Source organism: Poromitra crassiceps, assembly GCF_964638095.1.
Source record: "Poromitra crassiceps genome assembly, chromosome: 8".
Taxonomy (NCBI): domain Eukaryota; kingdom Metazoa; phylum Chordata; class Actinopteri; order Beryciformes; family Melamphaidae; genus Poromitra; species Poromitra crassiceps.
In genome coordinates, this window is record NC_139629.1 from 11,208,585 (window position 1) to 11,235,911 (window position 27,327).

At 45.0% G+C, this 27,327-nt stretch overlaps 1 protein-coding gene across 1 annotated transcript; it reads right to left on the bottom strand.

The window, feature by feature from the left end:
• Nucleotides 1-4: 4 nt before the first annotated feature.
• LOC310780938 (neurexophilin-2-like) lies at nt 5-26,901 on the bottom strand. The gene is made up of 3 exons (XM_083641463.1): nt 26,572-26,901; nt 26,296-26,441; nt 5-1,352 (listed from the first exon to the last, which is right to left on the bottom strand). The coding sequence occupies exons 2-3, from the start codon at nt 26,341-26,343 to the stop codon at nt 606-608; spliced, it is 795 nt and encodes a 264-aa protein (XP_083497589.1). The 5' UTR covers nt 26,344-26,441; nt 26,572-26,901; the 3' UTR covers nt 5-605.
• Between the last annotated feature and the right edge of the window lie 426 nt (nt 26,902-27,327).

Sequence of the window (27,327 nt, forward strand, 5' to 3'; positions counted from 1 at the left end):
CAAAATGGATGTTGGCTCTGTGTCAAAGGCAATGAATACAGAATTTCAACCAGCAGGTCAAAATGTAGCAGTCAAAGTTACAAATGTAAAACGTGTCAAAATGTCTTGCCATGTGAAATATTTTCGATATTTGAACCTTTTAAAACACTTTTCCACACATGAATATGTTTGATGGGTGTTCGCATCATTGCAGGTCTACTGGTGCAGAAGCAGCCGGTCTACTTTTGACTGGGAGCCCACTTTGCCTATGGTCTAGCCTTGTAGAAAACATCTGGATAAGCTACTAATTACCAGTGGTTTGTAGAGGACATGTGCTGTTGTGATGAGGAGGAATCGCAGAGGAAGGAGTCAGCCAGGGTTTGGAGCTGACGCTGGATCCCAAGTCAAGCCGCAGATCCTAGTCCCTGGACACCTAACTAGTCTTCCTATACCCTTGTGTACAGTATATACAAACGTTTGGAATAAATACACCAGATTTCTCAAGGGTTTCTCAAGTTATGTCTCATGTCGAGGTATTTAGGGACTAGGAGCTTGTATGTTGACTTGAGATTTACATGAATTGTATGGAGAAAGACAGATTGATGCGTGTACTACCTGCCGCTAGGTCACCCTGTGGAGGAGTAGGGTGTGTCGCTATGGTAGTTATAGTCGGGGCATACCTTCTGCACCAGTTTATAGTCCACGCTGTAAAAGGCTATGTAGATGCATATGACTTTGAAGGGTTTGGAGCACAGCCAGGACACGTGGCTCTGTGTCTGCTCCTGGTAGCACACCTTGGACGGGTCGAAGCTGCACAGCGCAGTCCTCTTGTTGCGGTCCGTCTTCTCGTACTCAATGCGACAGTTGAACGACTTGGTGTCTTTGTTCTCCAGCGTTGACTGCTGGGCGAGCTCGAACTCCACCACCTTGGAGGGCGGCACCAGGCTCACCGACACATTGCCCAGGCCCGTGGAGTTATGGCGGAAGTAGACGCTGAAGGTGCCGTTCCCGTGGTCCACGATCTTGCCCGTGATCAGCAGGTTGAGCTTGACAGTCTTGATGTTGGAGTGGAAGTCGCCCCATCCGAACATCTTTTTGAACTTTCCGGTCTTGACGATGGGCCTGCGTTTAGTTCTGGCCTGCGCCCCCTCGACATCTGTCTGGTTAGATAACCAGTCCCAGAAGTCCTCCATGTTCTCTAAATATGTCATCTCCCTAATGTTGCTCTTGAACCCAGGGGAGCCCCTGGCGAACAGGCGCAGGGGGTTGAGGATCCGTGGACTCGCCCCCGTGGGAGAGAACTTCTGTTGGGTGTCGCTGTCCCCCCATTCGATGAGCTCTGTTGCCGCTCCACGAGCCTTCTTGCATGTGACCTTCAGAGGAAACAGAACACAGGGAGACAGATGATGTACTACTGCTGAAGAAATAATCACTCACATTTTCATCGAAATTCATGTTTTGCTCCTATCACCAATTTACACAACAGATATTCTGTATACTCTATAGCCAGTTCAAGAAAGCTTTTGCTTTACATGTTTTTAAACACCTTGGGTCAGATGTATAAATGATGCAAATATTGAAGAAATTGATCATTTTAAACTGGAAATAACCGCCTCATGGCAGTATGCCTCCACCAACAACTCAAGTTGCAGTTTACATCCATGTCTGTCCAGACTCAGAATATAGGGCTTTTCACACTACACTAGCTGGGGTTAAGTCAGCAGGGCCGCTGGAACTCTTTTTAAGTAGGGGGTGGTGCAAGGAAGGATTTTGTTTTATCTTTGGATCTTTTTTTGCCATATTTAGAGGTATATCTCTATTATTATCTCTTTTATTATTCCCGACTTTTCGGGGATAACCCATAACAATGCGTGTGTGCAAAGGGGCTAAGTTAGCCCGGGGCTATCTTAGCTACCATCTTTTCAGCACAACAGCCTATTAGGTCTCAAAACAGTTGCACATAAAAACATTTATAGATGTGTGCAATAACATTTTTATTTAACCCGAGTTACATAGTCACCCAAATTGTACAGTAATGTGGGAATATGAAGAATGCACATCAGATTCAAAATGAGAAGTACAGTGTGATCAATCCATCATCGCTCACACGAGGTAGGCCTATGCGATGGCTGTGCATAACAATGCGCCGTTAGATCTTCTGGCCCATGATATCGATGATTTGTGTTTACGTCCAAACCAGGTTACACAGCAGTGTGTCCACATCCATTTATGGCTAATTATGGGAGTGTGTGAGGCTTGTGCACATACACACTTTCACAATGATTGATATTTATACAAATGGAACAATTTGTAAACACCACCTAAGCAGCGTTTTATAAATCTGAAGAAAAGGCTGCATATGTGTGTTTTTAAATCTACAGCATCTGGCCACAGGTGTGGAAGCTCTTTCCTGTAGGAAAAATCCTCGCACAGGAAGTGATGCATTTTACATTTCTGGTTTATTTGGAACAAACAGAAGAAGAAGAAGAAGAAGAAGAAGTGGGTAGTGACAACAGAAAATCCAAGGGAAAAAGTCTTGTCACAGTATAGGCTACTGGACACACCTCTTGATTGACAGGTGATCTCTGGGAAGAGCAAAAACACCACTAGATTACAACAAAGCCTGTAAACATAATACATAATCGATAAATGAACCTATGGTGACTCTTTGAAGACAGAATAAATTTACAACAAAGGAGATGAGAATGATTCTGAATGCAGTGACGAGCTGTAACTCTGGCGCCATTTGCATAAAGCTTCTAAGAACTCGGGAATGAGTCGTCACGACGGCATGAAAATCCCCCGGATTTAACAGTCAAACTGCTCTCAGATCAGCGCGCCTATTCTTAGCTACTATATATGCGTATTATGAACTTTGGCTTGTAAAGGTTCCCAACAATAGGACACGGTTTTAATATGGTAAAGTATGAACCCACAGTGCTAATCCAGACGCGGCATGAACTGTGATCCCTCCTTGTACCACAGTCAGAGCCTGATTCCTGGTCCACTTCAGATAAAGCTCTAATAATTATATATATTATAAATAAGCTCAGCTAGTTTTATTAGTAATTAGTTGCGCCGGCTTTCCCCAGGCCCGGTTTTAGGGATCACTGAGAGAGAAGCAGATGTGAAAGCACTGAGTGGCGGCTGGTTGAAATCTCACCGAGCTGCTGCTGCTGCGCACCACTTCACTTCCAGACTAATTACTATTTCGCTGTAAGCCTAAACTCGGGCACATCATGTAGGCTACACAGCTAACCGAGTGGGTCTGTCTGCCACAATGTGTTTTGTCAGTGCGTTCATTCACACACCGATCCACATCTGTAAACCCTATCCATTTTGCTCCACAATGCTGAATTATTAAAACAGCCATCTGTTGTTGTGTATATCCTGTGATTAGAGTTGTGGCCCCAGACAGCAAACGGGACATAATGGTTTGCGCGCTGTTTGAGGGCCGCCAGACGCGTAATGTGAAATCGAAGCGTCTCCCACGGACGACGGGCCCGGGCCCATCTATCAGTCCTCACAACGCTTAATTAAGACAGCGCCTCTGCGTATATAAACATAGACGAATGAGGGCGACACTGTAATAATGTCCCTCCACCCGACGGGGCACTTAATCAAGCAATTCAAGTGACAGCATTCCCCCCAATGATACGGCCATTTAGCAAGAGCTCGCGTATGAGTTGCTCATTTGATTCGGCGAGACGTCACGTTAAAAACAACAACAGACTGTGCTGAACATAAAGTGAGAGAGAGTGGACTCTGGACAGGAGCATCTCCTCGCTGCATGCCAAAAAGGATGGCGCCCAATGGCAAAATAGCCAGAGCCGCGATATCCTTTTTCGAACCGGGTGTCAAACTGCGCAACTTCAGAGGTGACACTAAATGTCCTCCTTTCAGAGGAAACCTCAGGTGAGCTTTGTGCAGGCTGATTATAATGGAAATGAGACGAGAGAGGAGTTTAAGTATGATGAGCAACTGGGCAAATTGCTGTGACAACAAGGGGGGGGGGGGGGGTGTCATCAGAGGGATATCTAATACTTAAATGCCCTGAGAGAGATGAACCACTGCCAACTTGAAAGCTTGCACTGCACTGACACATGCACTCTCTCTCTCTCTCCCCACTTGCTCCCTCGACACACACACGCACACACACACACACGCACGCACGCGCGCACACACACACACACACACACACACACACACACACACACACACACACACACACACACACACACTGACACACCTTGTTCATTTAAACGTCAGTGTCTTGAAAAACACACTAAAGAAATTGAGTTTTTGTATAACAAAAGGGGCTGTGAAACAAGGCAAGGTCTGATGAAGGAGAATCTACAAAAGCTTAATTAAGATTGCTTAATCGGTGCTGCTATGCTAGAGGCATTCCGGGGCAACTTGAAACAAGACATTATTATGATAATAACCTCAGACTTATGGAGCTGAAAACACGAGACCTCATTTCAACAGAACAAGGCAAAGTGACTGGAGGCAAAAAAAACACAGAGGATCTCTATCTCTTATTGAGTCTCTTCCCAGTCTGTACATCCTCCATGAAAACATACAGAGGTGCATGAAACTGAAAGCGCACACCAACGCTAAGTCATGTACCAAAGCAGCAAAGTCTAGCCAAATGTAGGCTAACATAATACCAGAACATCCTCTCTAGGCAAAGTTGGCATTTAAAATAGCCTAGCAGCAGTAGGCTACATCAGTGTAGCAGTAAAAGTTGGGTAAACTATGACCTCCAATCAGCAGTGTTGGGCAAGTTACTTTAAAAATGTAATATACTACATATTACTAGTTACTTTCATTAGAATGTAATAAGTTACTTTACAATATTACTGTCTGTGTAGAGTAACTTGTTACTTATTACACTACTTTTGCATTACTTTCACCAAAATAACAGCAGTAGCAGAATGAGATCGCCGCCCCGTCGAACCATCCCGAAAAATAATTTTAACCATTGAAGTCAGTGTAAACCATCCAAAATTCTAAATGTTATCCTTTTCCTTTGTTATTGTCATATATACCGTAGTGGTTATTTGCATAAGAACACACAATTTGATTAGGAAATGATTGTATCTTTATTTAAATATGTGCTTTGATGGGGAAAAAAGTAAGTCAATTAGTAACTTGTGTTAGGCTACTTGACAAAGTAAGTGTGGTCGCAGACTGAATTTCAACCCACTTAGACCGACCTAAATATTCCATATTCTCATATCTGATCAGCCCGTGACGTCAGTCAAGTATGACATCAGTTATGATGTATGACATCAGTTATGACGTCAGTCATCGCCAGTTTCATCCTAGTATATATAGCGAAGATCTTAGCTCACCTTCCTCTCTGGCCGAATCATAGCAGCAGCTAGCATCTCGGCGGTTTGTCCCCACTGAGCTCTCATTTCGCCCCACCCACTTCCCCAGTCTGCCACCAATGAGTCTTGACTCCTGAAGAATCCCCCACGGGGAGGGGGGATTCTCTATCCTAGCTTAACAGATGCCCCCCTCTCAGCACAAGAGGGGCGTCATCTTACAATGGAGTCATACGCCAAAGTAGTTGCCATGTCATGCCATTTGTTCAATAAAGCCTCTTGTTAAATCTTACCAACAGGTCTCTCATGGTTGAACTGGTATAATATTACTGAAATCCTATTTGTAATACATTATATTACTGAGTTACTGCTAAAAGTAATATATTACACGTAATGTTCCTTTAGTAATGAGTTACCCCCAACACTGCCAATCAGTGATCATAATGAGGCAATTTGGCAAACGTCCACAAATATGGACAAAAATCAATATGTTCCCAGAAAAAACCGTGACCCGAGGTCAAAGAGGTGTGTCCTATTGTCCAGTGTAGTAATACTTTCTGGTATTGATTCAGAGTCACCGCCTCATATTACATGGAAATCTTTATTATGGGTCCTTGAAAAGTCATGGAAAAGTTTTGAAATGTTGTCCATGAAAATGTGTGGGAACACTGTATACCAGAATGATAGTGGGTTGTCTCTGGCACTGCCACAGCGCCTAAACGAAGTGTGGTCTGGCTATGGGAGACCACAATGTTGCCAAATCTTCTCCCACCTCAAGTGGGAGTGCAGAGTAAAGGCTTTAGCACATATCAAGTCCGTATTTTTCGTCTGAAATTGTCGCATCTTTTTAAAATAAATACAACCTCATGTTGTATCACTCACGTTTACACACTGACTCTGAAACTTTCGTCCATCATTAAAGTTTTCAGAAAAGAGTGGTTTTTCTGCGTTTTTCGCGTCAGTCAATAGCCTTTTGCGAGCTGTTTGACCGGTCTGTTTTCGGATGGCGGATAAAAAAAAAAACTCCTACGAAAAAAAAATGCACGGTGTGTGCAAAGGTCTTAAAGGTGCATCCCTACTGCACACGCGTGTGATTTAATAACACGTCAGTCAGTAATATCCAGAGGTGATGGTACTCACTACTGCCAGTGGCCTGATAGCAGCCAGCCACACACTGAGTCAAGATGAATCAGCCTCAGCATTCATCTGTAATGAGCATTATGGAGCTGGCTGCCTGCTTGTCCCATGGGTAGACATATCTTTTAGAGGCCTGACATAAAGGTAATTGCCACACTGACCAGAACTAGCCTCTAGAAAGTTATTAAGAAGCCGGTGACATCTGGCTGCTGGATCATCTGAAGAGATGCCGTTAAAACGTATTTGTGGCGAGCGGCGACATGGCGCTCCGCCTCGTGATGGGTTCCCGGGCCGCGGGGCGAAGGCGGCGCGGGCCTGTTTTGATGGCATCGACGAAGCCCGATCCCTCTATCTCGACTCGAGGTGTCGGGTTAGTTAGTTCTCCGCGTCTTCTTCTCCACTATTGAGGCGTCTGCGTCGTCATCACGGAGTTCTTCTTTCGCACCATTCTGTCGACAAGCTAAAATAATCCTCTGTTGTGTTTTCCATGGCTGATTTTGATTTTGTATTGTTTTCCTTGCACATAAGGTTGGGGATATGCGTCTGGGGGAAATTGGTTTCAGACATCTTTCTCACAATAAACAAAATGGGCAATTAACCTGCTCATCAGTGCAAGCCGAGCCGTTCCAACGATGCACTCCACTGTTCTTCATGGATTTATCTGTGCAAATTGACCTCACTTTGGTGGTGCAATTCATTTCTCTGCTAATTTTCTGTGTCCGAAGCTTCATTAACTTGATGCCTCTCTGCCTAGTAAAAATCTGGACGTCCTGCGGAAATTACACCGGCTTCACAGCTACCTTATATTCTCGCAGTGCCATCGCGTGCACAACAGCTGCCATATTGGACCCGCTGAGCCCATGCTGCTAGCATTAAAACCACCGATTGCGGCGGGGGCGCGTCGACTGCAGCCTCTTGTTTTCAAGCATCGAACATGACAAGCTGCACCTACCCACATTAAGTCCACATCTCACCCCCCACCCCAGCCATCTTCCTCCTGATGTTACAGGGCATATCATTTGTAATGATTCACACCCAGCTCCAGGAGAGAGGGCCCCGGAGGGCCTCGGGGCCGGAGTCCGCACGCCGCTGAAGAATAGATTGGCGCTCTGATCGCTGGAACAGCCTCACGCTCCCAAGCCATCACTCTTAATCACAGGCCGTCCAGGGAAACGCATGGCAGGTGTTTCTGCACTGTGGTGGATCGCAACAGCAAATCCACACTGGGGACACCTAACCGATCACACAGCTAGGGCTGCGGTCGGTGCGCGTGCGTGCATGCACGTGCGCACGCATGTAGCATGAATCAATTAATGCATTTATGTCAGACAGATGTTAAAAATACACAATGAACAGAGAAAACCCATACACCAGTATTAAATTGCGGAGGAATTCACACACAAAGTACAGGACTTGTTTCCATTGTGGTGCTCATTTGTAAAAAACAACCAATGGTCGGCACAGCACAAGCAATTTAAGACATAGAAAAATCACCAATACATACATACATACATACATACCGGTACATACATGCATACATACATACATACATACATACATACATACATACATACAGTAACTTACAAACAATGAAGACATTACATACAGTAATGAATTGGCTGCAGCCATCCCTTCACTCCTCTTTTGAAACGGTTGGCAGCGACAACTTCTTTAAAACGGGGTGACAACAGATTCCATTCTATAGCTGCGGAGAAAGGTGTTTTTCCCCGATGCAGTCCTAAACCTACAGGGTCTGGAATTTGTTTCAGTAGCTCTAGTCGAGTACCCATGAGTATCACTGACAAGTTTAAAATATTTTTAAGTAGTTGGAGATGGAGCCACACACTATTCTGTGGGTAAGACCCACCTTGAAATGCCTGACCCTGCTCTCAATTGACTACCATTTTAGTTCTGTGACATGGAAGCGGCCAACATGGGTAGGCTACAGGAGAGGATACATTCAACATAACTCTTATCAATTTATTTTGAGATGTGTGCAATTTAGTTTTGATGTACTAGTCATAGTGGGGTTGCACTAAAGCCATGGACAGCAATGTCAGGGTTTTTGTGTCCAGAAAATTAGATTTTCTGGCAAGGAATTTGATTTTTTTGGTTGGCTTTTGCTATGACTTTTAAGCCCATCCTCTCCCTGGTGAGAGACTGGTCCAACTCACAGCATAGATAAGTAACACAGCTTTTTGTTGATAGTACTACTGTGTCTCCAACCTTAACTGTGAGCCCTCACACCATGCCCTTATCCTTATGTGAAACAACAAGGGCGGAGTCGTCCACGTAGGCCTACAGACAAAAGGGACAAGAACAAGCAGCCTTCATGTCATTTTTACTTTCCTTGGACACTTTTGAGTGGTCACTCAAACCAAAATTGACTACCCCACTTTGTGATATTTTAGAACGGTCAGACTCTAGTGAGATCAGTTTTACTAGTACTGTACTGCATAATACTCTATATTAACTGTATATATTAACATAATATTAACTGATGCAAGTCAAACCTGTGACAGAAATTAATGAACATTTTAAACAAAGTATGATTATTATTAGAAACATCAGTGTTGTAATCCCCAATAAGAAAAACTATGCACCTACTACAATCGGTTTGCACTTAGGCCAGTGGTTCCCAACCTTAGGGTCGCGACCCTAAGTGGGGTCACCTGGAATTCAAATAGGGTCGCCTGATTTTTTTATTTACACCAGACACAAATACTACTGAAGATGAATAGGGTCACTTGCGATTTTTTAAATTTAAATTCTTTAGTTGAGTTTAAAGTGATAATCTCTAAGATTTCAGCTTTGTCCTCTTGGGTGACACCTATGGCGATGAGTGGATATTGCAGGTGACATCCAAACAACATCCAAAATTACAGGGGAAATCACCTCATACAGCAAGAAAGTGAGTGAAAGTAAAAAAAGTAGCCTATACAATCATGACTGCAGGGATGCCAGGAGGAATGCTCCGTGCCTAGTAAGTAGGTTAGGCTTTATGCTCAAACGATGTTGACATTAGTACCCCGAACGGCCCCTAATTAGGCTACTTGATGGGAATAATTTGCTTTACAAAAAACTGGAACCAAAAGATAAGAATGAGCCTTGTAACTTACCTAATAGGCTACATTATGGTGCGTCTGTGATGGATAAAGTCGATCAGATGAATATTGAAAGCCTTGTTACCATGCTGCATGTGGACAACACTTTCGTGTTTTATCTGATCCTTAACGAGCGCAGCTTTATCAGCTTATCCTTAACAACCGCAGCTGCACCTCATTGGCTGGCATACATCAGCGATGTTTGGTTGTTGAATGAATTCGTTCATCATACAGTAGCCTAGGCTACACTAACCGAAAATATTAATTTGGGCGAGGAGCTCGGTGTAAATGCCTCCGCTCGCCTTTCAATCCGGGAGGGGTGGATGTCACTTGAAAGCACACCCCAGGACGGGAATGTGGCAGTGTTGCTTGGCTGTGTGTGAAAGCAATTTCTGTGGCGAGGCTGCTGGTTTTGCGGGCCTTTTTTAACTGCAATTTTGCGCGATCTGTGTGTGAAAACGGCTTATATGTCACACAGCAATATCAGGCTATCTTGGCACAATTGTTGAGTGTCTATAGCATTGGTTCCCAAACTGTGGTCTGCGAGAGAATTGAAAAAAAAAAAAAAAAAGTTTTACATAGACATCTGAGTAGTAGCCGGATTGGGCTGATTTTCAGAAATATCGTGATATTTGGGAAATGTCACAATTTTGAACATGTACTTTCAGAGGCTGCAGCAGGCTCAGTTTTAAAGCCAGAGTGAAGTGTCTGGTATCATATGAAACTAGAAGACCTAAGGAATCGATTTGTACCAACCATGTCATGCTACTTTGTCAGGAAGGTAGTTAAATAACACTCCAAAGTTAAGCTAAATTTTGGCGAGGGAAAAAAAATCATTTTCAAAGGGGTCCTCTTTTTCACAGCCTAATGTTGGCAGGTGTGTGTGTGTCCGTGTGTGTCCGTTTTGAACCAGCTAGTAGCCTTATATTGTCATTTAGCCTTTCTGCTGCTATTGCATGGTTAAATCAGCAAATTTTATTTTATTGGGGGCGGCGAGGGGGGGGGGGGTGGTTGGTATACGCAGTGGAAGTCGGGGGCACGGTGGCTCAGTGGTAGAGCTGTCGCCTCACAGTCAGAAGGTCCTGAGTTCGATTCTCGCCTGGGACACTGTGGGCGCTGTGGTTGTGTTCCCCCCCATATCTTCAGTGCCTACTGCCCAGGTGGGGTATCTCGTCGTAAGGGCCTTTCTCTCTGTGTGGAGTTTGCATGTTCTCCCCGTGCTCCCCCAGGGGGTTCCTCCGTATATAACCCCCCCACTAAAAACATGCAGAAGATCAGATCGTCATCGTCATCCGACCAGTGACGACAACATCCGAAGTTGGTCCCCGGGCGCTGTACGAGAAAGCGACCACTGCTCCTGGCCTGCCCCCCGGAGGAAAGGACATGCCTGGATGGGTTGTTGTGGCCGCATGCATGTATTGTGGTGTTCGTGTGACAATAAAAGACGGGGCTTGTCCCGTTACGAGAGTTTTTTAAAAAAAAGTTTTTTTTTTTAAGTGGTCCCTGGGAAATTTGGTTTGGTACGTAGTGGTACTTGGACGGAAAAGTTTGGGAACCCCTGGTCTATGGGATCAATAACAATCATGATCCGATAGGTGAGTGAGGGGGGCACCTTTTCCAAGCTTTATCTGGAGGGAGGCCCACAGTCTCAGACTTTGAAAACCCCTGCCTTAGGCCATTACCACCTGACCCCTATGAGAGCGAGACAGGCCGCAGCACAGCAGCCAGCTTAGCCTCTTAATACTGTAAGTCTACTGCTCCACATATTATGGATCCAATATTGACATTGTGGCTTATTGCATCATGTAAGTATTTAAGGTAATTTGTGTAAATAGTACCTTGTGAATATTCAAACCAGATGGTATGTAATGATTTGACTTTTAATGAATAAAACATGCTTGCGTAAGCAGTGGTTACAATAGAATAGAATAGAATAGAACTTTATTTGCCATTTCAACACATTGTTGATTGGAAATTGTCTTGGTGCAAATTGCTCACAAATAGTAACAGGAGACAAAGATGCAAATAATAAAAAAATACATAGGCCTAATAGTCTAAGACAAAAAATAAAACCAGACAAGTAGCAGAAAACCATACATACAAATTAAAAAGCAATAAAAACAATACAAACAATTCGAAGGACCTGTAAGTATACAAAGTGTCACGGTGCCAAGAAGAGCTAAGTGCTCTATTTACATGTAAAGTGCTTAAAAGTATTAAAAGTAAAGTTGTAAAACTATTTTAAGGTGCTTAAAATGAAAAGTGTAAAACTAGCTGGTACTAACCCTTCTAGCACAAAGTGCCTGTGCATTTGGGCTAAAGTTGAGATGTCGGACAGCCTCAGGATATGTGCTATTTCTAGATGTCCTACACCTTATGCTCTGGAGTCTCCTACCAGAGGGGCACTATTGCCTCACAGCAAGAAGGTCCCGCGTTTGAACCCTGGTCCGTCGCAAGTCCTATGTGTGTGGAGTTTACATGTTCTTCCCCTGAGTTTGTGTTGTTTCCTCCCACCATCAAAGACATGCAAGAGTAGCCTAAGAGTTGGTCCCCGGGCACTGCACTTGCTCACTCCTCTATAGGTTCTAGGTACAGTAGGTACCTAGTATAGGATGGGTCAAATGCAGAGGATAAAATACAAATGTCTGTAATACTGTATGTATTTCTCTCAAATAGAGTTTCAGCTAACCGACGTGTCACCAGCTGTAGATCTCTGCCTGAAGAGCAAGTGTGACGTTGAGACATTTTAGCATGTAGGATGTGTGCTTCTAGGTGCCTGGGGGCGGGGCTGGCTGGGCTGGGGCGTGACTGGAGTGAGTGAAACTTTATAAACTGCAGGTGCTGAGATGGCTCAGGCCTGTTTGACATCTACTATACTGCCTGGTGTATGAGCCAGCGCACACTGGATTTTTCACTTAGATAAGGCTCTTAAAGAAGAACTTCACCAAAAAACAGTTTTGCAGACATTCATTTAGTCTGGCAATTATTGAGTTAGCTTACTGGCCAAATGACCATGTCAAACAGTGAAATTACCATTATTCAAGTTCTGTGCCATGATTCAAGCCTCAGGGCTCTGCTTGGCCTAAAGAGCGCAGACCATAATTACTGCACATTGCAAAAAGTGTTACAAACAGACAAACCAATAAATATACAGAGCCTGCAAAGCCTGACAATTTAAATATTAGGAATGACTTCTGTATATTAAAAGTAGTCGCCCGTAGCTCGGCTGCTACGCGGCCTCGCCCGTAGCTTGCCCGCTGTGCCTCTCTCTCCCTCAGTCTCTCTCCCTCAGTTTCTGTTGTGTGTGTGTGTGTGTGTGTGTGTCACTGATCGCATCATCAGAAACAGTGGACAGAGCCCACATACTAAATTTTATATATACAGATAGATAGAGCTTACTGCAGAAGATGCAATTTTATACTCTGTGCTCCATTACTGCTATTTAGAAAGGTATTATTACCATTCAAAACTATTACTAGCTGATCAGGTGCACCAGATTTAGCCTAGGCACCACCTAGCGCCTTTGCCCACTCAGAATGTTCCTCGTTGTAGAGCTCCACCAGGTTAGTGGCAGCCTGAACCACTGATCACTGTCCAATCCATCTGCACATTTCCAGTGCAGTGCAATGAGTCTTCTGGCTGTCATACAACCAATGGTCAAGAGGCGTTTATGATGTTTGGGCCAGGCACCTTGAGGTGAGTAATTGAAAAGGCACAGTAAGGGGTCCATGCATGGTGACTGTGCTGTTCAGAAAGACCCCGAGAGAACGGGTCACTGTATCCCACAGTGCCTTCATTACTGGACACAACCAAACCATATGATGTCCAAATGTCCCTATGTCTTGGCCACAATGCCAACACACACCAGAATCTAACAGGCCCATTCTACTTAATCTTGATGGGGTGTAGTATAACCTCTGTACTACGTTATAATTAATCAGCTTGTTTTTCACTGATTTAGAGACTTTGTGAAGATTTTCCCAAATTGAACACCAAACATCTATATCTAGGGTCACCCCCAAGTCCCTCTCCCAAATTCCTTGAATGGCACTCCATCTATCTATCTGGGAGCCGTTGAGCAATTTATAAATCTTGGAAGAAAATACTTTCTTTTTTCATTATTATGTTTTGCAGCTTACCTTCTAATTTTGACGTTTTGGGTATAATCACTGTCTGGCCCAGAGAGCCAGACAGCTGTGTCCTAATCTGCATATACTGTATGTTAAGAATTCTTTATCCTGTAAACTATATTTGTCCTTGGCTTGAGCAAAAGTGCGTAATTTCCTCCCATGGGGGCCCATCATGTCCACAAGTCTTTCAATACCCTTAGACTTCCATTCCAAAGGCTTGCCACCCTGTGTAAATCTATAATTATCCCACAATGGGGTATCATTGTTACTATTAAAACTAACAAGGAATTGAAATATTTTAGTGATTTCACAGGAGAACTAGATGGATGGGTTCTCGATATTTCTCTTTTTTTATGGGCGCATACCACAAACCTTCTAGGGAGATCTTATCTTCCATACTCTCCAAAATCTCCTGTTCCATGACTTCCCAAACAGTTTCTCTGGGTTTTAAACCTAACCCTAACCTCTATTGTCCCTCCATTTCAAAACTCATTCCGGTGAGCCTGCAGAAGGCTTTGCTAGATGAGGGACAAGCACTGTTAAATGAGGAAATGGCATTTCCTCATTCCTCACAACAAGTACGTCAGCGGATATGTGCACGGCACAAGGCAACGGCCAATCACAGCTCTCGTGCTGGTCACATTTTCGAGAAGCTGCACATTCCCTCCGCCGAGCTGCGCCGATAGGCCGGCCAGCTGCGGCGCACCTCTTGGCGCAGTTGGCACTGGCGATTTCGTGTAAGCATAAAGGTGCTGTTACTTCAACACCTAGGTGTGATTTTTTTTTTAGAACTAAAGGTTCAAACCCCTGAGTCACACTCAATCCCTACCCTGACCTTGACCCCTGACCCCCGCCGACCTCCCAGTGGAAAAGAGGCTTTCCCTACAGGGACCGATACGGTTAACAGCAGAAATCATCACACACCAAACAGAACAAGCTGCCATTATGGACAGAGCTACGGGAATCTGCTTCAATGTTGCCTAACAAAGGGAACAAAGATTCACTACTCCCAGTCAGCAGGAACTGAAGGGTGATCAGAGTGTCGCTGTTTTTACATTGTTGCTTTTTATGGAAATTCATTTCCAATGTAAAATGAAGCCTAAGATCCAGATAAATATATTAGGGTTCTAACAATATTGGTCTTTGAAGTCTGATACTGAAATCAGTCTATGGACGAAAGCGCTGGTGAGGTCCGATAGGGACAAACAGGTAGAATCAAACTGGTACTAGAACGAGGACTTTATATAAGTTTATATGAGCATAAAACATTTCGGTTGGAGCAAAAATAAAAAATAACAATGGGGGGAGGTCAAAAATTCAAGGGTCGTAGGCCATGGGTTGGCTTGGTTCCAGCCTTAAAACTAGTTGTATATGGATTTTTCAAAATGTCTATGAAGAAAATGAGTGGGAAACTCACTTCGGGGGCAAGAGATGTCACTTGACTGTTGAGCTCTATAGCTGATATTTTGAGCTGAACTTCAGTTTCTTGAACCATTTCCGTGCCATAAAATGACGAGTAGTCAGTGTTTACCCCACAATTGTATTCTCATCAGCTTCTGAAAGAGCATTTAGACCAGGGGTGGGCAATTATTTTTCATGGGGGGCCACATGAGAAACCCAGATTGTTGCTGGGGGGCGAACAACTATTGTCATGCCGTAACCCAGGAACTTTGATGATAGAGAGGACCACACAAAAAAATCCTCGCTACCAAAGGGCCAGATTTTGCTGAGGGCTTGAAATTAACTTTTTTGACCACCTGCCAATATGGCTGCTAGATTTTAAAGTTACCAGCCAATTAGAATTTCACCTAGCCAAAATGTTTTTCTTGAAATAAACCAGAATTGGGTTAATTTAAGCATAAGTATCAGTAAGTGGCCCGGGATTCTCAAAGCCTGTGTTGAGGGTCATACGAACAAAAATGCACTCTTGAAGCTAAAAAAAATCTAAAACCAACAAGTTAATTATTTACATTTTTACTTCAATGTAGAACAGTCATTTCTTACACATGAGATTACTTTTAGCCTTTTAGTCATAAAGATTATTGAAAGATATTCCATATTCCAGACTGAAATGTTATAACAGAAGTGGAGTATTGGCCAGAATTACTAATTATTTTTTGCAATTCCAGCGCGGTCGCCAGTTGCCCAGGTCTGATTTAGACCATCAGGGGAAACTCTTTAAGGGTTAGCAGCTCTGTCACCACACCTAGTCAATGGTAAAAGCAGGTTTGCAGATTTACAGCCTGGTTTCTTTTGTCCTCATAATTTTGCAGATCAAACAGATCATTAAAAGATTCTTGTCAAAAAGACAAGAACAGACTGCAAGGTGTTGTCAACCTTAGCTCTAAAATTATAGGCAAAACACAAAGATCCCTAGTACAGTTTAATAGTGCACAAGTGCTCAAGAAAGCGCACAAGATAATCAATGACTCCACACATGTCCTTCATGTCTGTTTTGACTTAATGCCATCAGGAAAGCGCTTTAGACAGCCTGCCTGCAAAACAAACAGAAGGAAGTTTGGTTTTGTTCCAGAGGCCATTCGACTGGTGAACAGCCACAGTACAAGAAATGGTCAGTTTATATAGACTAAGTCTGCACCTTGACCTTTTGATTTGAACCCTTGAACAAGTCTAATATGCACTTGGATTGTATTGACTGAATTTAATTTATATTGATCTGACACCTATATTCCTTTGTGGTGTTGGATACATTGTAATCAGGGATCTTGCTTTATCAGTGTCATTTATTGTATTTATTGTCTTGTTTCTTGTATTGTTTTTGGATGTGTACAAAGTAGGCTACAGCTTGTTTGCAGTATTCATGCCTTAAATTGCCCCTTGCGGGACTAATAAAGTTTTTTGAATTGAATTATCACGTTAACGCTGCATTCCAGCTACATACTTATGTAATCCGTGTTGTATAGTCCCCCCATAGCTGGGGATCGAACTCAGAACCTCCGGCATGGGAGGCAGACGCTCTAGCGAGGAGGCTAAAACCCATGAGCTCTATAGCATGTCACTATAGATTATAGAACGTCTCTTGAGCTGTAGGGGAGTGAGGTTTACTCACTGCACAGCACTACCCGCTGGCTACCGTTACACTTCGTTCCTTCTGAAAGGGGAAAGTTGCGGGTTATTAAATGCCAATGTTGCAATGCCGGATGTTGCGGATGCGTTAACGGAGATCCCAGCTAGCGTAGAGAAGAGGGGAGGCTGTGGCGCGCGGGCCTTCAGGTAATCTGGGATACTTGTTATCTCAGCACCTGCCACATCTGACAGCTGCAAAGCCCCGAACACTTCACTTCCAGGCAGGCGTTACCTTTCAACGCATCATCACTTTCATAATCCCCTTACACGGTCAAAGACTCCCGACACCAGCCGCACACCTCTGCACACCTGATAGCAGCGACTCAAGAGGATAATACCATGATACGCTTTGGCCTCGCTGTAATTAACGTCCTCTTGACCAATATTGCGCAACGACCCGCTTCGTAGAACGACGGCACACCGTGTTTTGTCAAACTCCTCCAAAAAACGTACATTTTACCGTGAAGCAAATACCAATCTTTGGTGGCAACTTCAATTTAATGTTTCTTTGGCTTGCAAACGGCGTGCAAACACAGTGTTATATTCACAGTTGTTCTCCCTCAATTCGCACGTGCGCACGTCCGCCTCGATAGATCCACTAAACGTGACAGAGCAAGTGTTTCTGTTCTCCGGGGATGCTTTCACCCCTGATTTCGCGGGGAGCATCTCCCTTTGAAGAAGAAAGAGGGGAGAAGAGACGTCGCTTCCATTTTCGCGCAGCCATTCTGAAGACAGCCGGTACCTCACGAGAAATCTCCAAAGACAGAGAGGAGCTGACAGCGCTTTGTTAGGCCTGGAAATGACAAGCTAAAGAGAGAGAGAGGCCTCAAACCCGGAGGCAGAGGAGAACATGCAAAAACACGGGAATAATGTTGATCAGAAAGGGAGATTTATTGTGCTCATTCTGCAGCTGTCACACGCTGCCTTGTACAGGAAAGCAATGCGGGTTTAATTAAAGAGGTCAATCACATTCCTGAGCTCAGGCATGTATTATGATTCATGTATTATGATTCATGTATTATGATTGCCTTTTCCAGGTAGCAAACCACGTGGTAATTACCAACTTTATGTCAGTGTTTGGGGAGTATGAACTTGTTCAAAGGCACCGATCAAGACCCTTATTAATACGGTGTGCTAGGTATTATTATCAAGGTTCAAGGTTCACTTTGTCTCCCATGGGAGAGATTTGTCTTGGAGTAAAAGAAAAATACTGCAGTACATATAGACATAGAGAGTACATTAAAAACACCATAGGTGATCACACGTGCAAACGCTTATCAAGTTGAGGTAGTCAGTGTCATACATCAGTCATTTATACTCATCGCCTTTCAGGCATACCTCTCAGACCAAAATAGTGCAAAGTACAATTAGTGCAAGATACAATAGTCTCCGTCTATGATTTTGTCTCACTTCCCCACATGCACAACCTATTTATTTGCTTAACAGCCATTAAGGGAAGTGCACCTGATTCGAATTTTAAGATTGTCGACTTTTGAAAGGTTCGCTTGAATGGAAACCTGAACGGAAACGTGACTAGAGTTATCGCCGCATAATCGCATTACCCCCATACGACTCGGACAAAGGAAACGCCCGCGTGAATCCATCTACACACTCTGTTGAGTCGCCCGGCGGGACAGTTTGATGGGCGGGGCCGGGCCGAGGTGCGCCGCCCTGGGGGGGTGCTGGATGCCTCGGACCCTGCTGAGAGTTAAGAACAACAGCAGAAGGTAGTGGAGCCTCCAGATCTAACACTGCGCCTCGGGCTCCACATTGTCCATAAAAATTCATAGCTGTGGACCAAGAGCAGGAAAATTCAACATGGTATTAAACATAATGTGCCTGAGCAGATGTGGCCGGCTCTAAGAAGGCTGCTCAGCACTTTACTAACACCCAACAGTTCACAGCAGAAGAGGAGCTCGGGGAGTCTGGAGTCATCGTGTCGTTGTGAATAATTGTGTTTGGACTTTTGTGCTCCGACGGCCAGATTTGGGTCATTGTCGTTGTCAATACAACTGCCAATCGCAGGACGCCTATCAATCATGTAGGCCTTCTTTCTCTTCATTTGAGGAGCCGTATCAATGGATTTCCTGTCAGCACGCGCACAATTATGATTGATGATTGAAACAGTTGATGATTGGGACAGTGTGCGGCACTCTGTCAATACACAGTCTGCAGTGGCTGTTGTCGCTCACACTGCGTTTGAGGGATTTCTCCCAACCTTTGTGCAAAGGACCAACAACAACATGATGCAGGGCGAGGGCTGAAAATGCCACGGACAGTATTATTGTTTATGAGGGATTAGCCAGTCAAGCCTTCTGGCTAGAAAGATTGTGACCCCAATATGAGCACAGATACACATCAGCACCTTGTAAGCTCCTGGAAGGCAGCGCGTCTCCACCGGTCTTTACACGGACCCATTCACTCACTCAAATCCGTGTTTAATCACTTCCACAGATATTTCTACTGGCCATTTTCCCCTCAAACATGATTTTTCGCTCCATGCCGCCCGATTTCTCTGGTGGTTTTTCCTGAGACTTAAGTTCCACTCCTCTCTCTTCATCTCTCTCTCTCTCTCTCTCTCTCTCTCTCTCTCACAAGGCAAATCCTGGGAGAGGTTGATGTGAAGACCGGGCGAGAGCAAGGATGTGAAGAATATAAACAGTGTTTTTTTTTTTTTGTCCAGAGGGGAAAGGGGGGTGCAGGGGGCTGGGCGGTGGGGTCCCTGAAAGACACGGGGACCTTATCACAGCCCAGCAGCTCTGTAATTCGCCGCCATGATAAAGTGGCGGAGCGGAAAACCTTACAAGGCTGGCACAATCCAAAGACGGATTAGGTTTTTCTGACATAAGCTTCCTGAAAAACTAATCAATCAGCCCATGCAGTATTATCAGAAGCGTGAGATTAAAAGCTGCTCCTAATCCCCCCACTGTAGATTTGAGTAGACTTTCCACTGTTAGTTGCCTTTAAATATACAATAAATAAATAATCAAACCAGAGACCTAATTGAGCGTGGGGAAGGGGGAAAGGGGTAAAGGGCCCTTAGAGAGGGAATTTATGTAGAATTTGTGTTTTGTTATGAAGACAGGGATAAAACTGTTGTCCTTGCCAGTCGCCAGAGCCCTGTTTCGACTTTGAATGAAGCCACGCTGTCACAGTCTGGCCCTGCAGAGAGAAATGGAAGTGGGGTGAAATCCTCTGGTCGCTTTTCACGACAATATTAGCGTCTAAAAAGATTTGCACCGGCTCGACTTTAGGCTTTTACATTTCCAACGCCTTTCCGGGTTTCGGAGGAAGAAGGAGGTAAATCAGGTCCATATAGGCAGATAAATAAATAAATGAACTGAATTTGAAATGAAGGCAAAATCCATTTGAGCAATGACTTGTAATCCCTTAAATCGGAGCACATCAAAGTTGGAGGGATGAAGACGCACAGACAAGACGCGCTCCAGCTTACTTGTACGCCAGCCGGGCTTTGTCACTCGAATGCGTCACACAGCCTCTTTCTCCAGATACTACTGTGCCACCTGGGCCTCGCTGGTGTTACTGTGCCACCTGGGCCTAGCTGGTGTTACTGTGCCACCTGGGCCTAGCTGGTGTTACTGTGCCACCTGGGCCTCGCTGGTGTTACTGTGCCACCTGGGCCTCGCTGCTGTTACTGTGCCACCTGGGCCTCGCTGGTGTTACTGTGCCACCTGGGCCTCGCTGGTGTTACTGTGCCACCTGGGCCTCGCTGGTGTTACTGTGCCACCTGGGCCTCGCTGGTGTTACTGTGCCACCTGGGCCTCGCTGGTGTTACTGTGCCACCTTGGCCTCGCTGCTGTTACTGTGCCACCTTGGCCTTGCTGCTGTTACTGTGCCACCTGGGCCTCGCTGGTGTTACTGTGCCACCTGGGCCTCGCTGCTGTTACTGTGCCACCTGGGCCTCGCTGCTGTTACTGTGCCACCTGGGCCTCGCTGCTGTTACTGTGCCACCTGGGCCTCGCTGGTGTTACTGTGCCACCTGGGCCTCGCTGCTGTTACTGTGCCACCTGGGCCTCGCTGGTGTTACGCTCACAAAGACACGGGCAGCAATGCATTTCATTTCACCCTCTGATCCCCGCAGCACGGGGCCACATGGATGCTTTGTTGTGGCACATTATTAGCAAAGAGCTCCGACCCTGGCCTGGGATACAAAGGCGTAATAGACTTTGTCACCCGTCTTCGCGTGCTTAATCCAGAACAGCGTCGCAAAATACCCCACGTTCCCTGCATGGGATCTACGGAATAAGAGCGAGGAGATATGGGGAGCGGCTGAGGGGAGAGGGAGATGGTGAGAGGGTAGAGCTCACGTAGGTTTTTATCTTCATCTAGGGCTGGGCAATATATCGATATTATATCGCGTGATTGAGACTAGATATTGTATATATAGTATATAGTAGTCGTTATATTCACATTACTGATGATTATTTATCAAAAATCTCACTGTGTAAATATTTTTGTGAAAGCACCAATAGGCATCGCTACGATATTGTTGCAACATCGATATCGAGGTATGTGGTCAAAAATATTGTGATCTTTGATTTTGTCCATAATTGCCCAGCTCTATCTTCTCCATGTGCAGTGTTGTGCTGTGCTGTGGTTCCACACTGCAGCAGATGTCACAGGGAGGGATGGATTCTCCCAGGGAGGCTCTGACCCTCTGATACGTCCCTGAGGGACGGCACAGATGCTGGAGCCAGCCACACGTTTTCACCGTTTGTTTCACGTTCGTCTCAGTGTGTGAGTGTGTGTGTGTGATGGGGAAGAGAGCGGGGGGGGGGCGGGGTGTAATTTGTGTCTTGTTTTTCTGTGTGTGAGTGACCTCATCCCCATGGCTGTAAGCGTGTGAGGTGGAAGCCTATGCTACAAACACTCAGACATTAAAAGTGTGCCTTGGTGTGAGGTGGAAGCCTATGCTACAAACACTGAGACATTAAAAGTGTGCCTTGGTGCGAGGTGGAAGCCTATGCTACAGACACTGAGACATTAAAAGTGTGCCTCTGTGCGAGGTGGAAGCCTATGCTACAGACACTGAGACATTAAAAGTGTGCCTCTGTGCGAGGTGGAAGCCTATGCTACAGACACTGAGACATTAAAAGTGTGCCTCGGTGCGAGGTGGAAGCCTATGCTACAAACACTGAGACATTAAAAGTGTGCCTCGGTGCGAGGTGGAAGCCTATGCTACAGACACTGAGACATTAAAAGTGTGCCTCGGTGCGAGGTGGAAGCCTATACTACAGACACTGAGACATTAAAAGTGTGCCTCGGTGCGAGGTGGAAGCCTATGCTACAGACACTGAGACATTAAAAGTGTGCCTCTGTGCGAGGTGGAAGCCTATGCTACAGACACTGAGACATTAAAAGTGTGCCTCGGTGCGAGGTGGAAGCCTATACTACAGACACTGAGGCATTAAAAGTGTGCCTCTGTGCGAGGTGGAAGCCTATGCTACAGACACTGAGACATTAAAAGTGTGCCTCGGTGTGAGGTGGAAGCCTATGCTACAGACACTGAGGCATTAAAAGTGTGCCTCTGTGCGAGGTGGAAGCCTATGCTACAAACACTGAGACATTAAAAGTGTGCCTTGGTGCGAGGTGGAAGCCTATGCTACAGACACTGAGACATTAAAAGTGTGCCTCGGTGCGAGGTGGAAGCCTATACTACAGACACTGAGACATTAAAAGTGTGCCTCTGTGTGAGGTGGAAGCCTATGCTACAGACACTGAGACATTAAAAGTGTGCCTTGGTGTGAGGTGGAAGCCTATGCTACAAACACTGAGACATTAAAAGTGTGCCTCGGTGCGAGGTGGAAGCCTATGCTACAGACACTGAGACATTAAAAGTGTGCCTCGGTGTGAGGTGGAAGCCTATGCTACAGACACTGAGGCATTAAAAGTGTGCCTCGGTGTGAGGTGGAAGCCTATGCTACAGACACTGAGACATTAAAAGTGTGCCTCGGTGCGAGGTGGAAGCCTATGCTACAGACACTGAGGCATTAAAAGTGTGCCTCGGTGTGAGGTGGAAGCCTATGCTACAGACACTGAGACATTAAAAGTGTGCCTCGGTGCGAGGTGGAAGCCTATGCTACAGACACTGAGGCATTAAAAGTGTGCCTCGGTGTGAGGTGGAAGCCTATGCTACAGACACTGAGGCATTAAAAGTGTGCCTCGGTGTGAGGTGGAAGCCTATGCTACAGACACTGAGACATTAAAAGTGTGCCTCGGTGTGAGGTGGAAGCCTATGCTACAGACACTGAGACATTAAAAGTGTGCCTCGGTGTGAGGTGGAAGCCTATGCTACAGACACTGAGGCATTAAAAGTGTACCTCGGTGTGAGGTGGAAGCCTATGCTACAGACACTGAGACATTAAAAGTGTGCCTCGGTGCGAGGTGGAAGCCTATGCTACAGACACTGAGGCATTAAAAGTGTGCCTCGGTGCGAGGTGGAAGCCTATGCTACAGACACTGAGGCATTAAAAGTGTGCCTCGGTGCGAGGTGGAAGCCTATGCTACAGACACTGAGACATTAATAAAAATGTAGCAAGGGAATAGCTCGCACAGCTCCAGGTCTTAAGCAGCTCAATCGGTGCAGGTTGCAGGGAGATCACACAAACAGAGGTAGGCAACAGCACTCGAATTAGAGTAAATCTTAAGTTCTTTTTATATTAAGGGCAAAACAGACGCGTTTCAGCCTTAGGCCATCATCAGTGTACATGATGGCCTGAGACATTAAAAGTGTGCCTCGGTGCGAGGTGGAAGCCTATGCTACAGACACTGAGACATTAAAAGTGTGCCTCGGTGCGAGGTGGAAGCCTATGCTACAGACACTGAGACATTAAAAGTGTGCCTCGGTGCGAGGTGGAAGCCTATGCTACAGACACTGAGGCATTAAAAGTGTGCCTTGGTGTGAGGTGGAAGCCTATGCTACAGACACTGAGACATTAAGTGGCCGTGGGTATGGGACAAGATGCTTATCTCACGATACAATATGAAATATTGGGATTCACAATACAATGAAATAAATAATTAACCTGATGCTGCCAGATGGTTCGTTTTCTTTTCACATAACCATCTGGGAACGGGAAACCGTTTGAAAGGGCAGGCACTTTCAAAAAAATATGTGGCGGGTAAATGGATGAAGCATCGGTCTCTCACGGGCTCGCTCTCGCCGGCGTCACACCAAAGCCCGCCCATAGCTGCCTCAGAGGATGCTGATTGGTGTGAGCCACTGGTGGTTCAGAGATTCAAACCAATAGATTGAAGCGTGGCAAGATGGATTTGTCGTGTGATCGTGATCTCATGATCTCACGTGAATCCAGCTGCCTCGTAAGGTTAAATAATAGTTTCACAGTCAACAAAGTTTGACTGCAGAATTCTGATTATTTCTGACCCACAAATCTTTGTAGCGATGGCATCGTCTTGCTTGAATGTAAACCACCATATGAAAATGTCATTACAAATGTAAATAATTTAATTTTGAATTTGATGGTCGAACCGTCTTTTCTTCTTTTGTATCACGATATATTGAATTTCAATATATGCCTATCATCCCATCTACTATTAAGCTATAAACATATAACCATGGTATCATGTACCATCTGAGACATCCTGGGTTGGAATCTGGCCTAGGACAAACCTGGGGTTTGTTGCATCTGGATTCAAGTTTTAAAGTTTTGGCACACATGTTTCATAAGTGTTGGCCTGGTATTTAAGCATCTTTCAACCTTCGAGAGGTAGGGGAATATTGATAAGGGCCAATATGGCCCCAGCCAGCCAGCCAGAGCTAGGTCCGCTGGGAGAGAAGCTACTGAGGCGTATCAAGGCAGGCTCTCTCCAGGGAAGCAGCCGCCCCCCTCTCTCTGGAGGCAGAGCTCTCCCATAAGCACAAGGCCCATTACAACAGCAGCCACAGAGCACTCTTGCCGCAGCATCTGTACAGTTCAAAGCTATCTTTCAAACAAAGCGTCTTTGAGGATGGCACCGATGTGAAGAACTTCTTCAATCCACGTGGCGTTTTCCGTCAGGGTCTGATCACGGCTAGACTCCGTAAAGCAAGAACAATCACGATAACAATCACGCTATTCAACTCCCCATGGAGGATGGCATCGATTCGGCAGCCGTCAAAAAGGGCAGCGTAAAACGATTTGATTTGCCTAAATCTCATGATCTTTGTAGAGCTTAGTCATGCAATAAAAACCGCATCAGGCCGCACAAGGCTTATGCCCAACAGTAAAATGAACAAAATAATTTCATGTGGATTAGCATGGACTTATTTTTCAATAATATTGTATTAGTCATCAAGGAGGAACAGCAAAAGCCTTTTGTGATTAACGATTGCTCCTGAGCGCGCATCTTTCTCAGCTGTCGTTTCCATCGCCTGGCTCGTCTTTTGACTCCGGCCTCGGTCTTAATATGGCAAAGACACTTTGAGGCACATAGACCGGGCTGTGAGCTTTCAACCCAGAGGTCAAACCTGCTACAATTCCCTAGGAGGAGAATAAATAAAAATGACGGCTATTTACCGCAAATGGCCATGTGATGTAGCTGGAATGGAGATGCAGACCATACTGTTGGCCATGATGAAGCCACCCAAGATACCAAGATACCATAATGTAAGCATGTGCCTAAAGCAGTAAGGCAAACCTTAGAAAAATATTACTGGCTTACACTACAGAGTGATTTTTTTTATGCATTCATTAGGCCTAACTATTTTTTTTATTAAAAGTATTTCCGAATTCTTAATTACAGTGTAATAATCTTCATGTTGATGTTGATAAAGATTGACAAGCTGTGTAATGTGATGGTTTGCATTATGCAACAAATACAGATGCAGATCCCCCCCCCTAAGCATCATACTTAATAGGTTTGCCAAGAAAAGTTGCATTGCCAAACAGGCAAGATAAGTTCATTCAGATGCAATTAAAGAAATTAATTGCATATTGTATAACACAGCATGGCTAATGATAAAATCTCTCATCTGTTCTGGAAAATGAAATCCAATCAACCAGGGTTAAAATGACTATTATTTCAGTTTACAGCAATAAATAAATAAAATAATAAAAATCTCACATTTGGTGATTAGGTGCCCTAAGACTTGTTGAAACATATTTCCATTCATATGTTTAGTAAATTGCCTGCATGTTCAAACGCCATGGAAACAAATATGCTCTAGCCTAACATAGATAATAAAACGATAATAAAAGGAGTTTATGTGGACTAATGATGATTATTATTAACTGCATAAATTGTATTGCATGACACGATCTAGTTTAATAATGTAATTTGGCATGATGTGTGACTAATATAATGCAGGTCTGCAGTGAACAACAGAATACAGTACAGTAATATAATTTAGAGTAGGCTACAGCCAAACAATATAACTAACAAAGCGCTATGCCATGCTGTAGCCCCGTCTATGAAAGGCTGCCCATCAATAAACTATAATTATTTTTTTTGCTGTTTGAATGTTTCTGTCGGCGTACTGGCACAGCAGCGTCCCGCCCGCCTCACCTGGTGCAGGAGAAACAGGAGCCAGAGTGTTTGCAGAGCTCTCATCATGTTCTCAGACTTCAGACTTATTCAAGACGAGCGGCGTTTAAATCCTCTGTGGGCAGAAGCAGATCCGCTGCATGCTGCTGGAGCATCGCTCTGATCACCTGCACGGGACGAAGAAGTGGGAAACATTGGAGATGGAATCATGCGTTCAATTTGGGAGAAGCCTAGACAGACAGGGGGGAGGGGGAGGTGAGTTGGGGGTAAAATAAATCTGACAACTTTTTCCCTTACCTTCTTCCAAAGGCAATACCTCCTCGCTTCGTTGGGTAAGGCCGTTGAAATCTCCTTGTTAAGTTGTTCCATCCACTTTGCGCTAAATTCCTCCCAAACGTGACACGTCTCTCGGTTGTTTGGTGAATTCTCCTTGAGACACTTCTCTGCAAACAATGCGTATGGCTACAAACATTCAGCAGCTCAAGTGAAACAACGCTCCTAATTTGCGCATCAAGGCGAACCGAAATAAACTGGTGGGTAGCCTATCCGTCGTTGTCCTTTTTCACCCCGATGGCAAGATCATAACAAGATCGGGATGCTCACTTTTCTGAGTGCGAACTGCGAAGTGTCAGGTCACCGAGTGAAAGTCCGTCTGTCGGTGGCCGGGGCTGCGCGCTCGGCTCTGCTCAGCTCTTCACTCAGTAGCCCGTGCGTCTGGAGACTCCAAGGTCGGCGCGCATCCGTGGAGAGAGCCAGACTGAGCCAAGACCTGCCTTTAAAAGTAGAATTCCCCAGAGACAGTCTATGAGTATGAGGCAAGTCAGAGGCTCGATGATGATGACACTGTTTTCAAGTTTTGATCAGCAGCACGTCCACGTTTTTAACCCTTGCGAGTTGCGACGCGTCGGCTACCCAGAATCACATTGCATTGTGTTTTAATTTAATGGTTTAGTAGTGGGAGCAACTATGTCATCCAGCCAGCGCTTGTAAACTGTGTAGATAGGTAACAACTATTTTAATGCCTGTTATGAGCATGATGGAGAGCCTATCCTG

What these genes read in the sequence shown, in the direction of transcription:
- LOC310780938 (XM_083641463.1), bottom strand. Translation starts at nt 26,343, where the DNA reads ATGATGAGAGCTCTGCAAACACTCTGGCTCCTGTTTCTCCTGCACCAG. An exon ending in TCCTGTTTCTCCTGCACCAG is followed by an intron (nt 1,353 to 26,295) that starts GTGAGGCGGGCG and finishes TTTCCTCTGAAG; the next exon opens with GTCACATGCAAGAAGGCTCG.